At 41.2% G+C, this 20,248-nt stretch overlaps 2 protein-coding genes across 3 annotated transcripts; both read right to left on the reverse strand.

The window, feature by feature from the left end:
- Positions 1-1,601: 1,601 nt before the first annotated feature.
- LOC114001938 (pancreatic alpha-amylase) lies at positions 1,602-8,193 on the reverse strand. 2 transcript variants are annotated; one of them, XM_027747520.2, is made up of 11 exons: positions 8,008-8,193; positions 7,339-7,485; positions 6,941-7,138; positions 5,602-5,832; positions 5,085-5,218; positions 4,875-4,997; positions 4,691-4,790; positions 4,363-4,484; positions 4,126-4,251; positions 3,621-3,719; positions 1,602-1,820 (listed from the first exon to the last, which is right to left on the reverse strand). In XM_027747520.2, exons 1-11 carry the CDS (start codon positions 8,176-8,178, stop codon positions 1,694-1,696), a joined length of 1,578 nt encoding a protein of 525 aa, XP_027603321.2. In that variant the 5' UTR covers positions 8,179-8,193; the 3' UTR covers positions 1,602-1,693. The 2 variants fall into 2 exon arrangements, with proteins under 2 accessions (XP_027603321.2, XP_027603324.2); XM_027747523.2 differs by lacking the exon at positions 1,602-1,820 and having other exon boundaries at positions 3,397-3,719.
- Positions 8,194-10,397: 2,204 nt separating this feature from the next.
- LOC114001939 (pancreatic alpha-amylase-like) lies at positions 10,398-19,258 on the reverse strand. Its single transcript, XM_027747528.2, has 11 exons — positions 19,201-19,258; positions 18,249-18,464; positions 16,592-16,738; positions 15,104-15,301; positions 13,662-13,892; positions 12,633-12,766; positions 12,423-12,545; positions 12,239-12,338; positions 11,911-12,032; positions 11,674-11,799; positions 10,398-11,076 (listed from the first exon to the last, which is right to left on the reverse strand). The coding sequence occupies exons 2-11, from the start codon at positions 18,414-18,416 to the stop codon at positions 10,887-10,889; spliced, it is 1,539 nt and encodes a 512-aa protein (XP_027603329.1). The 5' UTR covers positions 18,417-18,464; positions 19,201-19,258; the 3' UTR covers positions 10,398-10,886.
- Positions 19,259-20,248: the final 990 nt, after the last annotated feature.

The following is a 20,248-nucleotide window of genomic DNA, read 5'->3' on the forward strand; positions in this document are numbered from 1 at the left end:
CTCTGTAAAACCATTTAACTGCTGTTCCTAAAATGTTCTCTAAGGGATATCATTGCTAATAATGGATACTTACAGACCATCTGGGTGAAATAAGTTAAAGAATTTTTCTCGTACCTACACTGCAAATTAATTATCTCTGCATTGATCTTCCTTCTGTTCCAGTCTACTTCCCTTAAATGCCTCCATATGTTGTACAGCACAAAACAAACCATGTTTGAACAATGTGTTGATATATACAAAATTCTGCTTAATTTCAATTATGGTACCTGTGAAATGTAGATATTCCAAATCATACTTTTATAGGCTTCATATTGCTTGAATATGGTAGTTACAGGACAATAGTTACAGCCTCATTCCACTGTTGCTCCAGCACATTATAAAGAAAATAAACAGCTTGTTCTTTATTTAAAGGTGTCCTCAACACTCACCATTAGTAGCTTTGGTGTTCCATAAATGCAAAAGCTTTCATAAAACCATCATTGCTTTTGGAGTTGTTCATTTTCTACATTATCCAAGAGGACACCATATTTCTGTAAAAAGATGAAATTGTTCAAAGAGTGGAGGTGTCTGAATCTAACACAGTTCCTTTAAGCTTCCCAAAGAGCACAAAGGAAGAGCTGGCTAGGATGGAAATGGTACTTGTCATGTGACAGAAGAGGCAGAAAAGCAGGAAAAGCAAAACTGGGATAAAAGTGTGTGGAAGTCTAATAGAACCGAGTAGAACAGAGGGCAGCTGGAGCAGCTGAACCAGGGACAAAAGAAGGACAGAAGGCAAATTTCTCAGATACACTACTATCTTATTCATCATAAGTAAAGATGGATAGATACACCTTCTGCCCAACCAATGTCAACTGAGCAATTCTTCATGACTCCGCAGCTGCATTCATGCTCTTCTCCAGTGAAGGAACTGAAATTATATAACAGAACTAGTTAAACTTCTCTGGAAATCTCACAGATCCCAAAGGAAAAATAATCTATTACTAACTGTCATCTTTCTTCCATTCACTTTAAACCCCAGCTGATAACCAGATAGTACGTAAAAGTCAGCAGTATTTACCTTTGCTCAGAAAGTTTTTTCCAATCAGGTACCTGGCATATCCCTAAAACGGGAAATATTGTTTTTTGTGTGCTTAATCCCAGCTGGTTAGGTCTGGGGACTTTTCCCATGTTTAAATTCTACACCAGATTTCAAAGTAAAATATAAAAATGAGAAGAGAGCGTACCTGGAAAACTCCAAATCTAGAGTGAAAATAAAAGCCAACTCTTATTCAAATCTTTACTTTCTTTTATATCTCAGAATTTCTAGGGTTTGAGATAGTATTTTGGAAGGCTTGAGACTGGTAATATTACAAAAAAAATAAAAATCAACCCATAACAGGTTTTGACATTACTCAATTAAACTCACTGATTGGCCAATGACAGTGAGCACCACTTGCCACAGAAAATGAACTATTGCATAATGCCCACAAAATTCTAAAGTTTTACACTTCAGCAGATCTGTTAGACACAGATCTTCTTGTGCCCCAGCAAACATTTTACTTTAAACTTGATAAATTTCATAACATAATTTCAATTTTTCACTGATTACTGGTACACAAGATTAAGGCCTTAGTGCCTTCAATTTACATACAGAAGGGTGACAATAGAAATGATAACAATAAATATTTCCTAGTACCAAAATTTTTTAAAAAACTTAGCGATCATCAGTAAAGCTGACTGGGGTTTGTGAGTTATCTGAAAGACCTGGTGTTGCTCTGGATGACACTGTTGCTTTCTTCATCATCTTTGTGCTCATACTATAATGCAATGTGTTAAAAAGCCTGAAATAAAAGGAACAAAAAACAGGTCAGGTCCTTTCCAAGCAATGAACATTTGGCCCACAAAGTTTTACTTACATATAAGGAAACTGTCTCCAGATTTCTTTTCCTCCATATTTCTATTTAATTCTACTGTGAAATGCAGAGCCAAGTGAGTCTACATTAGGCAAAACACTCACTGCACTCCAACATAATTGGAAAGCGGATCCACATATGTTCACAGGCACAGACATAATCTTCTCCATATTCAGCACCGCCTGTTGATTTATGGACACCTCAGATCAATGTGTGTCATTTCAGTCATTTGCCACAAAAACTGTGGGACTTGGAGGTGGATTTGTAATTGGAAATGTGGACTGACAATTCCATTTGGGATTGGGTAGTGCCTGAATAATAGCTAGTATGGAATCACAGTGTTTCTGAGGGTTAGAGCTGAATGCAGGGCTTAAACAAACACGGGTACAGTAACCCAGGAGGAGCAGGCAGTGCCAATCAATTTCAAAGGGGCAGAAGGGCTCCTGACCTGCCCCTGTGGGCAAACAACAGGTCTGCACTGGCTATGAACATCCTGCCACACGAATCTCCCAATCTCTGACACTGCTCCAGTGAGTGGATCCAGGGGCTGCGTGGGTGGATCCAGGTAGTGCTGGACATAGCCAGCAACGCAGACAGACGGTAGGTCCAGCACTAGGCCAGGGACACTCTTCCTACACCACGACTGCTTTGACAGACACTCTGAGCCCTTGGGCACACTGAGAGCCAATAACCACCCCCAACATCCACACATACTCTCTCTCCCACCACAAAAGGGAAAGAGCCCTTAAAAGTACACCTTGACCTCAAAAATTGCAAATCTGAGCAACCCTCTTCTATTTTCCCCTCCAGACCAGGCCACAATAAGTACTTTTGGTCTAGCAGACACTGACTTAAAGCAAAGCTCACACTTGCCTTTTAAGTCAGTATTTTCTCACAGCTGACAGGGAAACAGGGAAAGCCGCCAAATCTGTGTTCTGTCTGTGTAATTCTCTGAGATATTACAGAATAAGGGAGCCTAACGCACCACATAGACAAGAATATGCTGGGTTTCAGCCACTGGCACAAGGGGTAAGTGATGCCTGGATATACAATGTCCTTGGACACCTCTGGAACCCTCCACAGTGAATGTTCATTTGCAGCAAACCACTGGGGATAACAACAGAAGAGCTGTGGGTTTGATTTGTACGGGCACAAACTGTAACCCACTGGTTTGACTGAAGCCACAGACTGGAATAACTGCTTGGCATGGCCCAGCTTCCTTCACTGGCCAAGACCCGAGGTTTGGTTTGCCACAAGAAAGGGATAAACTGTATGCAGGTACTGCTTGTAGCTGACTGCCCACAACGTGGCTGCTGTGGGATACAGCTGTGTGTGCATGTATTAGCCTTGGAAATACTGCATTTTAACTTACTGAGGTGCTGGTTTGGGGGGGTGTTATTTATTTTATTTTCTCCTGTTAAGTGGGAATTGAAGCACTGCATTGCCTTAAAACCTATGACTGCAATGCCACTAGTTATGAGGTAATAAAGTTACATCCAATTAATTAAGGGAAAAAGCACGACTCTTCAATTTACTTGCCATTTACTATTCACCAGATACAGAATCATTCATGCTCAAAACCAGGAAACCACATATAGGGGAAACAGTAATGCACAGAAGAGGACATTTCTCTGGAGTTACAATTTCGCATCAACATGAATTGCAATAAATGGATCTTCAGCGTCAGTATTAATCTGGAAATTAGCCTTTCCATCACCAGAAACATACACCTGTTTTCCAGTACATTTGTTGTCCTCCTTTTGTCCAGAAATAACATCACAGTAAGTACCAGCAGGCAGTCCAGTTTGCAAATAAACACTCATATTCCTGTGTGAAAATAAACAAATGCTATTTATCCATTATTTTAAAAACAAACATTTCAAATTGTGTGCAAGATTTTTGAACCTGATGCTTCTCCCTTACTTTGAAGAGCAATGTGAAGCATAAGCTTTCTGATCCTACCCCTGCTTCATTCCCTATGCTCCCAGCACCAAGCCTGCCAAAGTTCAAGAAGTGTTTGGATGATACTCTTGGGTACATGATGTGATGCTTGGGGATGGTCCTGTGCAGGGCTAAGGGTTGGACTCGATGATCCTTGTGTGTCCTTTCCAACTCAGAATATTCTGTAATTTTAGCTCTCTAGACTTGGCATACACTTGAATAACTCGGGTTGTATTGTTGATGAGGGATGCTATGGTTCTCTCTGGGTACAGTGTTTCTCCCATTGACTTACCAGTCATCATTATTGAAAATGATGAAGCCTTTATTACCACGGCCAAAAGCTACTTGATTGCTGCCGTTGTCCCACCAGTTGGAGAAAGGCTCACCGTCCACCACATTACGGAAAATAACCATGTTCCTGAAAATACAAGGAACGGCTGTCACTGCAGCTGCAAGAGCTCTAAAGCCATGAGGAACATGAAGCAAAAGCAACTGCTTTCACTTAGTTTTTTCTCCCACAGTGTCCTACTTTATCTGACGCCAGCGATGTTCACAAACCCAGTCGTTGCCACAGGTAGTGTCCTCATTGATTGTCACAGGCTTTATTGAGCCATCCGAGTTACTTGGGGGTCCAACCCAGTCATTGATGTCCTGTAATTCAGAAGTTTATAACTTCTTACTGAAAATGCAGAGAGCCTCTTGGGAGAAAAAAGCTAGATGGAGCATCAAATTTTCACCAGCTAGATCCAACATGGCCCAGTGAAATCCCTTAACACGCTGAAATGCGCTGGACTACTTCTAGGGCCCTGCTCTGGTCCTTATCCACCACAAATGCATCGTCAGCATTGCAGGCTTACCTTTCCATCAACAAAATATCTTGGCCAGCGGAAACTTGACATCACACGTGTGAACCCATACGGATGGGCCAGCATGAAACCAAGTGCCATTTTATAGAGCCTGTTGGTTGGACAAAGCAAGTCATGAGACGTGCAAAGAGAAACAGACAGACAAAACAGCACCCAGACAAGAGCAATCCCTTACCTGGCATCCCAGAAGGTCAGAATAGCAGATCCACCGGCCCCGTGCCCCCGCTGGTTGTCATGATTGTCCACAAAGACCAGGGCTCTGTCAGAAGGCACAAAGCCCCAGCCTTCTCCCCAGTTCCTAGCCAAAAACACAAAGAGCTGAAGTTACCCTGTCAACTGTTGCATCCAGTGTAGCCCAGATAAATAGCAGCACCTCCATCCTTACTTTAGGTAGGCCATCTTTTCTCCGTTCCACTTGCGGATCACTGTCCCCAGCTTTGCACCGTATTTGAACTCTGTCACTCGGCCATTTCCAAAGTACTCGCTGCCTGTGATCGGCTCTCCACCCAGGTCAATTACCTGGGACAGGAAGGAAAATCTGTGCGTCTGTTCTTGTCTCACAGAGACCAAAAATGCAGTGTACAGAATTCAACATTAGTTCTTGCTTTACATTGAGAAAAAAATACTTAAGTATGTGTATTTCTGTTGTGTAAATCAATCCAAAGTCAGTATAATACATGATGGACTCAAAAACATGACTGAATAAAGAAATGGTAAAGTTGATTGACAGTTTGTTGTGGAGGCAGTTTTAAAAAGCAAAATTACTTATGCGTGCAGCACTGTTCCCAAAAAGCTCTTTCTGGGGTAAGCTGGATGAAGACGTACTGCTGTTCCTCTGAAGGAGGAAGGCAAAAGAGATGCAAAAGACAAAAACAAACATAAAGGGCAAAACAGGGGATTACCTCCTGGAAAATGAATGGTTTTGTTCCTTCAGGAAACCATGTAGTATTTAAATCTTTCAGCTTGTCCAGAAATGCTCTAATGTCTCCAGGCCACATGTGCTTGGCAGCATCAATTCGGAAGCCTGCTACACCAATGTCAATGAGATGGTTCATGTACTCAGCCACCTTCGAGCGCACGTAGTCCTTCTCCAGGGCCAGATCCAGAAGGCTGACCAAGCGGCAGTCCCGGACCTGGGTAACAGAAAAATGAAAGGTACATCTCGAAGTGTCTGTGGCCATGGCTATGTCTGTGCCACAGCAGTGTCCTTCTGAAGGGATTGGGGCCCAAGGACACGACTGTGCTGCAGCAGGTACACCTTGAAGCATCAGTGGCTGTGCATGAGCACATTCTGGAGCACCTCAAAGTGTTTTGCCATGGACAAGCCCACAACAGAGCAGGAACACCCCTGGAGGGACTGCAGCCAGGGCTAAGGCCGTGTTGGCAGGCTCTAAAGGAACAGTGGCTGTGGGTAAGGCCACACTGGAGCAGGTGTATCCCTGAAGACTCTGTGGCCCATGGATAGGAACAGGTGCCCCTCAAAGTGACTGTGGCTGTGGATAAGTCTGTGCCACAGCAGGTGTCCTCCTGAAGAGACTGTGGCTCATAGACAAGGCTCCTTCTGCAGCAGGTACAGCCCTGAGGGACTGTAGTCTGTGGATAAGTCCAAGGCAGAGCAGAGATAAGGGGAGGAATTCATTGCAATGTTAAACACAATGGTCTGGTCCAAAGGGACTGGGGTGGAGATTGAAATGGAAATACCTTTAAACTGTTGTAACCCAGGATTTCAGATGCATGTTACAGAAACACAGATGCATGTTACAGATGCACATTAGGAGCCACCTGAACCAGTGAAGGGCAAGCCTTACATGAAGAAGTGCCAGTGCAGAAATATCATAATGTATTGCTGCAAAGTGTCCAAAGAGCTTGAGAAAGAACTGCTACACATTCCAACTACAAAAACCAGTAAGTTGCTCAACCAGGGCACCACCTTGCACTGCTCTCAGTTTTTCAAGGGGGCTCCTTATCATGATCAGCTGAGCTTATAAGCTATAAGAATGAGGTCGTGGGCTGAGCTGAGTACGCTGGGCTCAGTTCAGGGGAAAACTTCCACACACAGGTTCTTGATTTCTCACTACTCATAATATTTTGCACCACTAGTACCTATGGTTACAACCTCATTCGTCAAGTGACTAAGCACAGATTTTGTGAGAAACTACACCCTTTGTTTCATCTTACTGTGGAGTTTACACAACATGTTAAAAAAAAAAAAGAATCAAAACTTTTGCCAGAGGAAGTTACCTGATATATATCACCATAATTTTCAATTTCTCCACTTCCACTGTGACATTTGCCATCATTGAAATCCCAGCCAGAGTATGGCACAGCTGGAAAATCTCTGTTTCCAGCATTAAAATAGCTTCCACAGGTAGAATGGGTGCCCGAGCCACCTGCAGCTCCACACATGTGGTTGACAACAGCATCCACATAAATACGAACCTGGAAAAGCAATGTGAGCATTTCACTATGTTTTGTAGTGATTGTGAAGCAATAGCCTCAACTTTACCACACCACTATTGACTTTTTTCCACTTCAGTTTCTTCTCAGTATATGTTTCCTTAGAGGAAAGCAGCAGTACCTTCCCTCAGCTGATACAGCACTTCTTGCTATATCAGATACAGATTTTTCAAGGCACTTACTCCAACATTGTTGCATCTGGTCACCATGTCTCTGAACTCATCTTCGTTTCCTGACCGAGTGCAGAGCTTGTAGCTAATGGGCTGGTATCTTTCCCACCAAGGTCTGTTTGGGTTAGTAATGACAATATTTTCATTTGGAGGTGAAACCTGTAGATGAAATTATATACTTTGATAAGAAATCAATTGGTTTTATTTTGACATTTTAAGGGCAAAACCTGCATTCAGCATCTCTACCCTCAGAGGCAGGCTAGCACCCAACCCAGCCTCTCCCACAGCATAAGGTCTGAGAGATAGCTGTCTTGTACACTGGCAAGAAAGAGGTTTTATTTTTTTTCTGTGGGTTGCCCAGGTCCAGCATGGGCCTGCTTTCAAGGGCATGTGCACGGGAAGGCTGAAGCCACAGGAAGTATTTGTAACTGGAGTGGTGACAGCTTTAGACAAGCCAAACCTCAATGCTTATGCACTTCCCTCAGAACAAGGGAAGAGTCTTACTTAGCTTTCAGGGGAAGCCTTTCAGAGGAAGGCATGCCCCTTTGTAACTGACCCGCTAGAGATACAAAATCATTGGCCCTCTCCAACAGCAAAGTTACTTGGAGATGGCTGTTTCCATCTCAGGGATTTTGATTTATTAATTAAATGCTACAAATGCCATTTTCCTAGTACTCTTACCTGAACACCTCCAAATCCATTAGGAGCTAAATAGCGTTCACACTCCAGAGCAATATCTGCCCAGCGCCATTCAAAGAGATGCACAATAGATGTCCTCTTAGAGAGGGTGTTGGGGTTGTACTGCCCCCAGCAAAACCCCACAGCTGCAAGGAGGAGGAGGAGGACTTGCATGGTGCCATCTACTGAAGGCACTCTAGTCTCTCCACAGGCTATTTATGTTCCTGCAAGATGACAAAGTTCCTACCACAGCTGTCAAAATTCACAAGGATCAATGCTATCAGTTATTATTTAGCTAGCTAGATCAATGCTATCAGTTATTATTTAGCTAGCTAGCTCAATATCATTCCTTCAGTTGTTTTTTCTCCTGGATTGCCCAACAGCTGAAGATAAAATACCTTTTCACAGTGATTATACACTATCATAAACTAAGCAGTCTGTGAGCAGTGTACCCAAATCCAGAATTGCACTCTTTCATGTAAACAAAAATACTTTATCAAAAGTATTCCAAAACATAACACACAGACCCTGAAAGGGGTCTTTGGAAGGTAAAAGGAGGGAGAAGTGACTGAAAGATGAAAACATAACAGCACTAGGAGAATGACTGAGTTTATCTAATCCTGACAGCTGGACACCTCTGAATGCTTGCAGAGTTCAAACCAGGGGACCTGATCAGCCACTCTCAGTCAATTACAGCTCTATCGGACAACAGGCTGTGGATCTTCCCCAGGTGAATCACATTGGTAACTAGAAACTGATGCCTTTTCATACCTGAAGCATTTCTCTAGTGTCACTGCCCAGTCTCTGCTAGGAACTGTTATCAGTTTTCTTCACACAGCTGGTTGTGCAGAATAGCTGTCGCTGTACCTGACTGAAAGTCATCCAAGCTGTGTTTCCTTCTCCAGCAGAAACTTTGCATAAGGTTTCATCTCATTTTAAATGACCATTGATTCATCTGAGCCAAGGAACACAACCCAAAATCAGATGTAAATGATACTGCAGATAAGTGTTAGCTGACTGACATAAAACAGAATCTGAAAGCCAGAGGTGTTGCCCAAGTCCCTTTTGGCTTTTCCTACAATCTTCTCCTTTGAAAAAAAAAAACAACTACTGACTTTAGCTCATAAGATGCCTTCAGGTCTTCATACAGAACTGACTAATAAAATCAAGGTCTTAGCAACAATTCTCCATGAACAAGCTTGAGTCATACCAACACCACTCTGAAAGAATACAAAGACCATAAAACTCCTGACATTTGATGAATATCTGTGACAAAAACAAAAGTTAGAAAAAAGGTCACATCTACTCCAGAAGAAAAGAAACATCAGTACATCAGTGCACTTTGTACCCAAACTACCTCTAGTCTGTTTTCTGAAACTAGCCATGCCAATATGTCACATGCATCCTTCTCTTTCCCAGAATTTGTCTTCAAGGACAAAACACAGAAGCATTTGTCCCATTTGTCCACCTGTTCATTTTCATGTCACAGACCTTATTAAAAGCCTCTTTTCCCACTACTATAATGAAATAGTAAATTACTGCAAATGACCTTGCCTACTCACTAACAGCAAGGAACCAGTGAGCGATTGCACCTTGTGATTACCAACTCAGTGAGAACAGACCCCCTCATCCCTCAATATTACTGAAAGCAACCAAATGTGCCTCAGGTTAATTTTTACATCATCATTCCCTGTGGGGTTCCACTGATGAGATGGCATGTCACTGCATGACTTTCAGCTTCCAGTGGCATGCGTTTTCCACTGAAAAATATGCTGCTGTCAGCCAAGAAGAGTAAGGACCCATCCTTGCTAGCCTGATGCAATGGATGGCAAACCCACTGGGAAAGAGGACTGAGAGCCCTCACACGACAGGCTGTGACTGACTGTCCAGGGGTGTTGCAAGGAATGCTAATTTAACACACAAACTCTTTGTGTGTAAGTGGTTTAGTTGAGTGCATTAGCTGATAATGTAACTGTTTATCCCAGAGTTAATTAAAAAGGGTGAATATCTCCTTGGTTTAGCCAGACCAGCATTGGGAAGAATGTAGACATGGCTCAGTATAACAGAGGTTACACAAAATTAAAAACTAACAGAAGTTTTTTTGTAGGTAGCAATGGGCTTTAGCTGGTTTCAACCCACATATTCCTTTTCCATGACTAGGAATGCCTACCATCCTATTGGTGATTGTATTATAGACAGCAGTAATGGAGATAAAGTCAATTTTGGGGTAACCGTGGAAGAACTAAGTTTTTTACTTGTACAGGCACAAGGTGACTGTGAACCAGGTAATAGATGGGCTTGACTGATGCCAAAGGCTGGAATAAACAACTGGCACAGGCCAGCTTCCTCTGACCCAGACCCCATGTTTGGTTTGTCACAAAAAAGGGACAGACTTGATTTGAATGCCATTTTTTATTCACTAGATACAGAGAATGTACAGATCAACAGAGGAAACACATTTTCAACTGAGTTATCATTTGGAAGCGACTTGAATTGTGCCATGTTTCAGCACAAAAGTGTCTTCTCTTGGTTTCTGGACATCCCGTCAATTCCCAGTCCCACTTGCCCCTAAAGAGAACCACACTACTTCCACTCATGGACAGAGCAGTACCATTTAAGTAATTTCAATTTTCTCCTTTCATTTTGTATGAGTATTTTAACTGAATAAAACACGCTTAAAAATGCAAACAGGTGTACAGCACCACTCCCAGATTTGTGCTGGCACCACTAGCTCCTGTCTCTGTAGAGCAGCTGCTCACTATTTCATTAGTATTAACTAATAGACTTTGCTCTACCTTGGTTCATTTGGTGCTGGACATTCGGCCCACCTGTATGTTCTTAGCAAAAATACAGAAGAAACAACAGATGCACAACAGATCTGGCTACAATTTAGCATCAACGTGAATGGCAATGAATGGGTCTTCGTCCTCATTACCAACCAGGAAATTTGCCATGCCATCAGCAGCAACGTGAACTTCAACTGCTGTACAATGGTCACCGTTCTTTTGCCCAGAAATGACATCGCAGTAAGTGCCAGCAGGTAGACCAGTCTGCAGAGTTACATTCAAAGACCTTTGGAAAAGATTGAAATGCAGTAAGGATTACGTGGACTCTAAAATGCTCTGCAACTCATATTGGAGACCTTCTCAGATGTTAGGTAATTCTGGAGTTATCCTGTAGCACTTCTCTGGACACTGCAAAATCTGTACAACCACTACATCTTCAAATTGCTCATCACCACAACCTGCTTCTAATTATTACAGGTCTGACACACTCTCTTTCTCTTATCATCTCATTCTTGCATAAAAGATTGCAATACAGTTTTTAAAACTGTCACTTTTAGACCACTTTCCCGAGTTTACAAGTTCCCTCATTTCTATAAGTTAAGACTTTGCTGGCTGACCCTGCTCAACGACCCAGCCAACTTCAGAACTGGGAAACAGTGAGATCAGAATACAAGGCCTAACTGCCAAGAGTGAAGAGTGTTCCAGGTAGAGTGGAGAATGATAAGTTTAAATTGTTAGAAAAAGACACAGAGGATGCATCTGTTCAAAAGATCTGCTGGAGCCAGCAACACCCTAAAAGCTTTCACTGTTACCTAGATTTTTAAAATAAATAATAAATTATTTATAAAAACAATAAATTATAATTTATTCCTCTCTTACTTACCAGTCATCATTATTGAAAATGATGAAGCCTTTATTACCACGGCCAAAAGCTACTTGATTGCTGCCGTTGTCCCACCAGTTGGAGAAAGGCTCACCGTCCACCACATTACGGAAAATAACCATGTTCCTGAAAATACAAGGAACGGCTGTCACTGCAGCTGCAAGAGCTCTAAAGCCATGAGGAACATGAAGCAAAAGCAACTGCTTTCACTTAGTTTTTTCTCCCACAGTGTCCTACTTTATCTGACGCCAGCGATGTTCACAAACCCAGTCGTTGCCACAGGTAGTGTCCTCATTGATTGTCACAGGCTTTATTGAGCCATCCGAGTTACTTGGGGGTCCAACCCAGTCATTGATGTCCTGTAATTCAGAAGTTTATAACTTCTTACTGAAAATGCAGAGAGCCTCTTGGGAGAAAAAAGCTAGATGGAGCATCAAATTTTCACCAGCTAGATCCAACATGGCCCAGTGAAATCCCTTAACACGCTGAAATGCGCTGGACTACTTCTAGGGCCCTGCTCTGGTCCTTATCCACCACAAATGCATCGTCAGCATTGCAGGCTTACCTTTCCATCAACAAAATATCTTGGCCAGCGGAAACTTGACATCACACGTGTGAACCCATACGGATGGGCCAGCATGAAACCAAGTGCCATTTTATAGAGCCTGTTGGTTGGACAAAGCAAGTCATGAGACGTGCAAAGAGAAACAGACAGACAAAACAGCACCCAGACAAGAGCAATCCCTTACCTGGCATCCCAGAAGGTCAGAATAGCAGATCCACCGGCCCCGTGCCCCCGCTGGTTGTCATGATTGTCCACAAAGACCAGGGCTCTGTCAGAAGGCACAAAGCCCCAGCCTTCTCCCCAGTTCCTAGCCAAAAACACAAAGAGCTGAAGTTACCCTGTCAACTGTTGCATCCAGTGTAGCCCAGATAAATAGCAGCACCTCCATCCTTACTTTAGGTAGGCCATCTTTTCTCCGTTCCACTTGCGGATCACTGTCCCCAGCTTTGCACCGTATTTGAACTCTGTCACTCGGCCATTTCCAAAGTACTCGCTGCCTGTGATCGGCTCTCCACCCAGGTCAATTACCTGGGACAAGAAAGACAAGGTACAGCTTTCTACTTAAAAACCAAACAAGTAAGAGGCATTCCCTTTAGCGTTGGTTTAAGCAACAGGTAATACTCGAGCTAATTATATTTTTTGGCCTTCCTGCAAAATTATATTTAAAGCTATTTTCCCCTTTTACCATCAACCTAGCTGTGAACTTGTTTTCCATCTCCATCCTATGTCTCCTTATGCTGACTGATCACTGATTGGCCCGTATCAACTTTATATTTAGTTTAGTCACCAATGCCTCTGCTTCCAGCAGTTGGGCAGCCTCATTTCATTCTGTAGCTAAACACTGTTTCATTATTGGCCCTAGTGCTTGCAGGCCCGATACCGATCTAATAAAATGTGTCTATCAACTTTAGCTTCTGCTGACTGAAACCAGCAACTACCTGCTTCTTAGGTCTTGTTCGGATTCATTATTCAAATATAAAGCACAAATTCAGAACATCAAGCAACACTAGTTATGGCATTGGAAAACAAAGTTTCAGACTGTAGACACCAGTTACATCTTCTGTTACAATTTATTATCCAGAATTTAAAATTCAGGAAGTGAAATCTGTTTTTTTAGACCAACAGATTTTTTACACTAACTTCAATGCACTAAATTTCATCTCAAGTGAAATTTCCAGGTGAAAATTCCAGAAGATCCAAAACATCTGGGGCATTCTGCACGCCAATTACTGTTTACGGGCAGATTAGATATTTGCAAATTATCGTGATTAAATCTTGATGATGATTTCTATAAATCTTGAATCTGAAAGGTGCTTGGGTTCAGTCAAGCAAAGCGTTGCTTTCCGTGTATGAATGAGTCCATACTGTGCCTACAAAAAAATGCATTTGTTCAGTAAAATTTTTTAAAAAAAATAAAGATTACCTCCTGGTAAATGAAAGGTTTAGTTCCTTCAGGAAACCATGTAGTATTTAGATCTTTCAGCTTGTCTAAAATTGCCTTCACATCCCCAGGCCACATGTGCTTGGCAGCATCAATTCGGAAGCCTGCTACGCCAATGTCAATGAGATGGTTCATGTACTCAGCCACCTTCGAGCGCACGTAGTCCTTCCCCAGGGCCAGATCCAGAAGGCTGACCAAGCGGCAGTCCCGGACCTGGGCAAAAATTCTGAAATGAAGCATTTTTCCCCTAATAAACTAAACATAGTGTTCTGCATACATTTTGAATTTTCTTGCCTACGTTACAATGCCAAATAAAGCATTCACTAGCCTTTGTAAACCAACCATATCTTTGCCTTGGACGGGTACCTTGGACAGTCATCTACACAGAAGGAGCATTAAGAAATCTGCATTCACCCAATTTACGCATTTGCAGGTGCTGAAGGATTAGACTATATTATATTACATTTATAATCAGCTTTTTAAATGCAAGTATAAAGCATTTTACTCAGTACAGTCATTTCTTCTCTGATATATGAAAGATTTCTAGAAATTATATTCCTAAATATTTTCAAAATCCCAAGTTACTTTAGCCTTCTAAAACATTAAACTGTAATTTCCTGTAAATACAAAATGATGGGCACTGATTTTCATCAAAAGAATACTTTAAACAGACACTGAATATACTGAGATGCTTTTTCTAAGAACACTCATTATGGGTTTCCATGGCTATGCACATCTTCCTGGAAAGAGCAAGGAGCATTAGTCTATCTTGCAAACTGAACTAAAGAACAGTTCCTTTAGAACTTCTTCTGTCATTTCTCCAAAACCCCTTTCCCCTCAACTTAGATTCAGGAAAGATCAAAGGCATTTGAAAGGTATAAGACAGTATTCAAGAAAAGTAGGTATTTATTTTTAGAAGATAATTTTTTATTCTTTGGTAGTTATAAAGTCCTGACCTCAAAATCTAACATAGAGGAATAGATAAGCTCCTAGGAAGTATCTGAACAAAAGGTCAATTTTCAAGATTTTGGCATTACTATTTTCCTTTAAAAAATCCTAATCTCTCTTTTCTGAAATTGAGACCAAAGAAAACTTCCAATTACAATAAAAGGCAAAAAATAACTCTTACTTTTTTTTAAACACAAAACTCCCAAACAAGGTAATCGCTAAATAGATTTTATGAGCTTTAAATTGTCTTTATAAAGTACCTAAGCATATTTGTCTAAATCTGAAACTGAGCCATTGTCTCAAATAGAGCTATCCCTTTAAGAAGTGGTGTTCCTGATAGCAACACTAACATCTATTATTAATTTGGATGGTTTTCTATGAGGCATTTTGTTTTAAAAAATGTCTGACTGTAAATGAGAGTAGAGAAACCACAGCACAGGAACAGACGTACATGAAAATCATAGTTCTAGGTTTACCTGAGATATATCATGATAATTCTCAATGTCTCCACTTCTAGATTTACATTTACCGTCATTAAAGTCCCAGCCAGAATATGGTACAGCTGGAAAATCTTCAGTCTTTGCATTGAAATAGCTTCCACAAGTGGCATGGTCACCAGCACCAGCATTAGCTCCACACATATGGTTGATTACCGCATCCACATAAATATATACCTAGAGAATAATATTCACATAACAATTTGAGAAAGCTACTTCCCACAGCAACACTAATTAATGTTCTCTCTCCCACACCTCCTGCCTCATCCCCCTATATATGCTTGATTGCTTCACCCAATATTTTATTAAAATTATTTTTCTTTTATTAGTATACAGCAATGGTGATACAGCATGCAGCCCTACAAACAAGCAGATAACATTGCATTCGTTTTTTAAAATGGTAGAAAGGAGGATCCTGGAAACTACTGACCTGTCAGTGTCACCTATGTGTCTGGGAAGATCATGGAACAGATCAGAAAATCATAGAATGGTTTGGGTTGGAAGGGCCTAAAAATCACCTAGTTCCAACCCATTGGCCATGTGCAGGTAGACCTTCCACTAGATCGGGGTGTTCAGAGGCCCATCCAGCCTGGATCCTCCTAGAAACTGTGCTAAAGCACGTGAAGGACAAGAAGGTGATTTAAGACAAGGAGCACAGCTTCACCCAAGTCCTGTCTGAGTAACCTAGTGGCTTTCTATGATGGAGTGACTGCATCAGTGGACAAGGCAAGGGTTACAGATGTCATTTATCTGTATTTCTGTAAGGCCATTGACACCATCTCCCATAACATCTTTCTCTCCAGATTGGAGAGACTGGATTTGATGGGTGGGCTGGTCAGTGGATGAGGAACTGGTTGGATGGTCGTATCCAGAGGGTAGTGGCCAACAGTTCAGAGTGTCAGTGGAAATTGGTGACACGTGGTGTCCCTCAGGAATCCGTACTGGGACCAGTGTTATTTAATGTCTTCATCAATGACACAGATGAAGGGATCGAGTGCACCCTCAGCAAGTCTGCAGATGACACCAAGTTGAGTGGTACAGTTGACACACCTTAGGGATGAGATGCCATTCAGAGGGACCTGGACAAACTTTAGAAGTGGGGCCATGGGGACTCTCATGAGGTTCAACAAGGCCAAGTGCAAGTTTAGACTAAATATAGGAAGCTTTTTCACAATGAGGGTGGTAAAACACTGGCACAGGTTGCCCAAAGAGGTGGTAGATTCCCCATCGCTAGAAACATTCAAGGTCAGATTGAATGGGGTTCTGAGGAACCTGATCTAGTTGACGATGTCCCTGCTTATTGGAGGGGGGTTGGACTAGGATGACCTTTTAAGGTCCCTTCCAAACAAAACTATTCCACAAAAACCCCCACCATCTTCGCTCCAGTGCTACCATGTCTTCCCTTCCAAATTACTGCTTGTCTGTATCCTTGCATTGTTAACACCAGAAGGTTTTCAAAGCACTTACTCCAACATTGTTGCACCTGGTCACCATGTCTCTAAATTCAGTTTCATTTCCAGATCGTGTGCACAGCTTGTAGCTGACAGGTTGGTATCTTTCCCACCATGGCTGCTTGGGGTCAGTAACAATAACATTTTCATTTGGAGGTGAAATCTGTGAATAAAACAATGGCACTTGGTAACAGGATACTGATAGTGGTTAATTTGTTTGCCCATGTTAGAGAAAGAACATAACTCATATAGATACTCAGTATCCTCTGCTTAAACTGAAAATAAAAGACTTAGGCCTGGTTTTCAGCAGGTAGAAAAATACTATAAAAATTAGGTCCATGGACATAGTGTCCTAATAGCTTTTGTAACTGCAGGCCTCAAAGATAAAAAAAATTATCTGAAATCAAAGAATTAGGTCAGCACATATAGGATCAGGAAGGAACTGACTGCATAACAACTGATGTAACATCCTGCTCTTAAAACTGATCCAACTTCCCATTTTTGTAATGTTTTGGATAAAAGCATTCTTGACGTAATTTTTGCAAGTTTCCAGGTGAGTTATACCTCTTGCAAAATTTTACAGACTCTCTTCAGGATACTTTTTAGGTAACAAGCTTTTGCTGCTACCTCCAAGTCCTCTGAGCACAACCACTTGATCCCACCACTTCTCAGAAAGATCCCTAGGCTGCAGCCTACTTAGCTGCCACAGCTTTGTGACCATCTCAGCAAGCCATCATCTGAAAATCTTTCTTTCTGAGACACTGTCAAAGAATGGCTTAAAAAGATATACAGGTATATACCACAGTCTGAAAAATCAGTTTAAAAATCAATCAGGTCTGTGTGTCTGGAAAGAAGATTGCAAAGAAAAGCTGTTATTATTTGAATATTATGGGAGAGTTCTTACTCAGGCCAGCTTGCAAACTTCTGGGCTACAAGAGACAGGCAGGCTTCTCACCAATTTTTCCTGAGCAATCTGACATGCAAACTGAAATAGCTTAATAAGTGTCTGCTCTCCAGCCACACTACACCACCCATCTGACAGTACTGGTTCTACAGGAACATGTCTCTGTTGTTCAGACAGAACAGACTCACATAGGCACACCCCCACCAGAACCTGTGTTCAGTTAATTTCTGCCTGCACACACCAGGTTCCTACAAAGAAGGGTCTCTTAATGGCTTACTGTGACACTTGGTTAACAGAGAGAAACTTGCCAGTTTGGGTGAACACAAACAGCAGCTTTTCATACTTAATTATTTAAACCTTCAGCACTTCGTTATTCTGAGAGTAATTTTTTCAGTCATAGTTCTATTTTATGTTTATCTAGCTCTTAAGAGCTTCCCTCGATTTAAATAATATCAAGCAGATAAACATGGGTTAGTCTTCACAGCAGTAAAAAAAAAAGATTTAGCCAACAATATGCAATTCTAATTCATCTAAATGTAATAGCACAGAATGCAAAATGTGCACTTTGGAACAATGAAATAAAGTCATGCTTTCTCAATGATAGCTGAAGAATATATCTGTCAGCATTTATGACTTCCATTACCAATTCCTATTTTTCTTTCTCACTACCTGTCCTTTGAACATTTGGAACAAAATTGAACATTTTCTCTGAAAAACAAATTATCATCCATGTAGCAATTTTACTACCTACTGATAGGAACAGACATACCTGAACTCCTCCAAATCCATTAGGAGCTAAATAGCGTTCACACTCCAGGGCAATATCCTCCCAGCGCCATTCAAAGAGATGCACAATAGATGTCCTCTTAGAGAGGGTGTGGGGGTTGTACTGCCCCCAGCAAAACCCTACAATTAACAGAAGAAAATAGATACCCATCCTGTGCTCGGTGATCAGCTGTGCTCTTCCTACTACCTATTTATGTTCCTGTAAGAGGGTAAAGTACACATTAGAAAATACACATTTAAAAGTAAATGCCCACCTCTGGCACTATATTTAACTTGATTGTCATTCTGTATGAGAACTGGATTCTATCTATGCTATATCAACCTCCCATTCTTACAGTAACTTTGTTTTCCTGAAGTTACAACTAAGATATTGATAGGCTGTCCCCCGTAAGTTGTATTTTTATTAGTATAAAGCCAGAAACGACCCCAAAAGGCAAAAGAGTTGTTATATAAACTAAAATGGATATTTTGTTTCTCATTTTAATCCCTAATATTTTACATTCCTATTTATCCTTGAGAGGCATCTTTTTTTCAAAATGGCGTTACTATGACTTGCACATATTTAGACAAGACCTTGGAGAAGCAGAATATTTCTTATTGTGAGTTGTCACAAACCCCCACATATTTTGGAGGTCTAACATGGGTGTCTGTCATTCATGATATTCATGACACCTGCCATCCAAACAACTACCCTAACCTTGGAAGATCTCTCAGACACAGAAATTATTATAGCAACTCAAAACCAGAAATGCTCATGTCTAATCTCTGTACACTTGTGCAATTTCTGTGGAGATACTGTCCTCCCAAAGGACACGAGGCAATGGCAGACATTAGAAGTGCTGTGAAGCTCCATAATCAAGAAATCTTCTCAGGGCCAAGGCACAGAGTTCTGCATACGAAAGAGCTTTCCAGAGGAGGAAAATCAGCTGCATTACCTTCTGATGAGCTAGGCTAGGAACTCTATTTCCCAATTCATATCCTATTTGTATTTACCTGTGAACAAACACAGAAGACAAGCTTTATATTTAAATTGCCTCTCCTTTTTCTCACCTAAAGAGATACAGTCTGTAACAAATCAGAAGTTAAACAACTATCAAGGTTTGCATTACTCTATTTAGGATCTTGTTTCACACTCTTCATGTTTAGAAGTTGATTGTTACTTTCCTTTTAGGAGCTGTTTATTATAAAAAGCTACCTTAACACAGAAACAACACAGGGCAAAGAGGGAATAGGGAGATTCCTCGGTGTTGTTATAGGGAACACCAAACACTTCAGGGAAGGTTTAAACATGAACACAAGGGCCTTCAAGGTTTGCTACATGAAGGAAATCAGTGCCTTTCCTAATTTAATACACATTTGCGAATGCACTGCTGAAAACTCCAACCTGCTATGATACAGATACCCAGGCCAAAGTTTATATCAAATCTTCCACGACTTCCACAAAATGATCCTCATTTTTGTTTCAAGGAAATGATAATTCATATCCATCAGCAGTAGAGCTGCACTCTTTGGAGCAAATTCAAGCACAAAATACACCAGTTTATATATAGTACAGAATCTGCTTTCCAGAGCCTGTTGCTATCAGTTGTCACTATTCTTCACAAGCAGACAGAGTTATTTAGAATCAATAGTTTGGTATATTTAGCTTGTTTTTCTTCTTGTGAACAAAATCATTTTAATGAAATTATTTACTTGTAGATCTTTGGTAAAGTACACAGATAAATTTCAGCCACTAGCAGTTGTTGTGTGCATCCATTTTCATGAAAAAATGCTTCTTTGCCCTGATAGGAAGAACATACATTAACAGAAAACGAGCTAAGAAGGTTTGATTTTCTCTGATGAGAGAAGCCATTTATCAGACTGGCAAATTTTACTTAGAGCAGTAAGTACATAAAGCAGTAAATTACACAAAGCAGTGAGACTAATGTACTTTGACCCAACCAGCTCCAAGGCCTAACACTTGAAGACCCAATGTTGTTTTTC

This window comes from Pipra filicauda, unplaced genomic scaffold, assembly GCF_003945595.2.
Source record: "Pipra filicauda isolate LSUMZ 115617 unplaced genomic scaffold, ASM394559v2 scaffold135_size2527700_pilon, whole genome shotgun sequence".
Classification (NCBI taxonomy): Eukaryota; Metazoa; Chordata; class Aves; order Passeriformes; family Pipridae; genus Pipra; species Pipra filicauda.

Coding starts and splice junctions, on each gene's coding strand:
- LOC114001938 (XM_027747520.2), bottom strand. CDS start 8,178: ATGCAAGTCCTCCTCCTCCTCCTTGCAGCTGTGGGGTTTTGCTGGGGG. Junction 7,486..8,007: donor ATGGATTTGGAGGTGTTCAG/GTAAGAGTACTA, acceptor TTTCATCTACAG/GTTTCACCTCCAAATGAAAA. Junction 1,821..3,620: donor AAATGTACTGGAAAACAGGT/GTATGTTTCTGG, acceptor CTTTTATTTCAG/GCTTTTTAACACATTGCATT.
- LOC114001939 (XM_027747528.2), bottom strand. CDS start 18,416: ATGGGTATCTATTTTCTTCTGTTAATTGTAGGGTTTTGCTGGGGGCAG. Junction 12,767..13,661: donor AACCTTTCATTTACCAGGAG/GTAATCTTTATT, acceptor TTCTTGTCCCAG/GTAATTGACCTGGGTGGAGA. Junction 12,033..12,238: donor GATATTTTGTTGATGGAAAG/GTAAGCCTGCAA, acceptor TCTGAATTACAG/GACATCAATGACTGGGTTGG.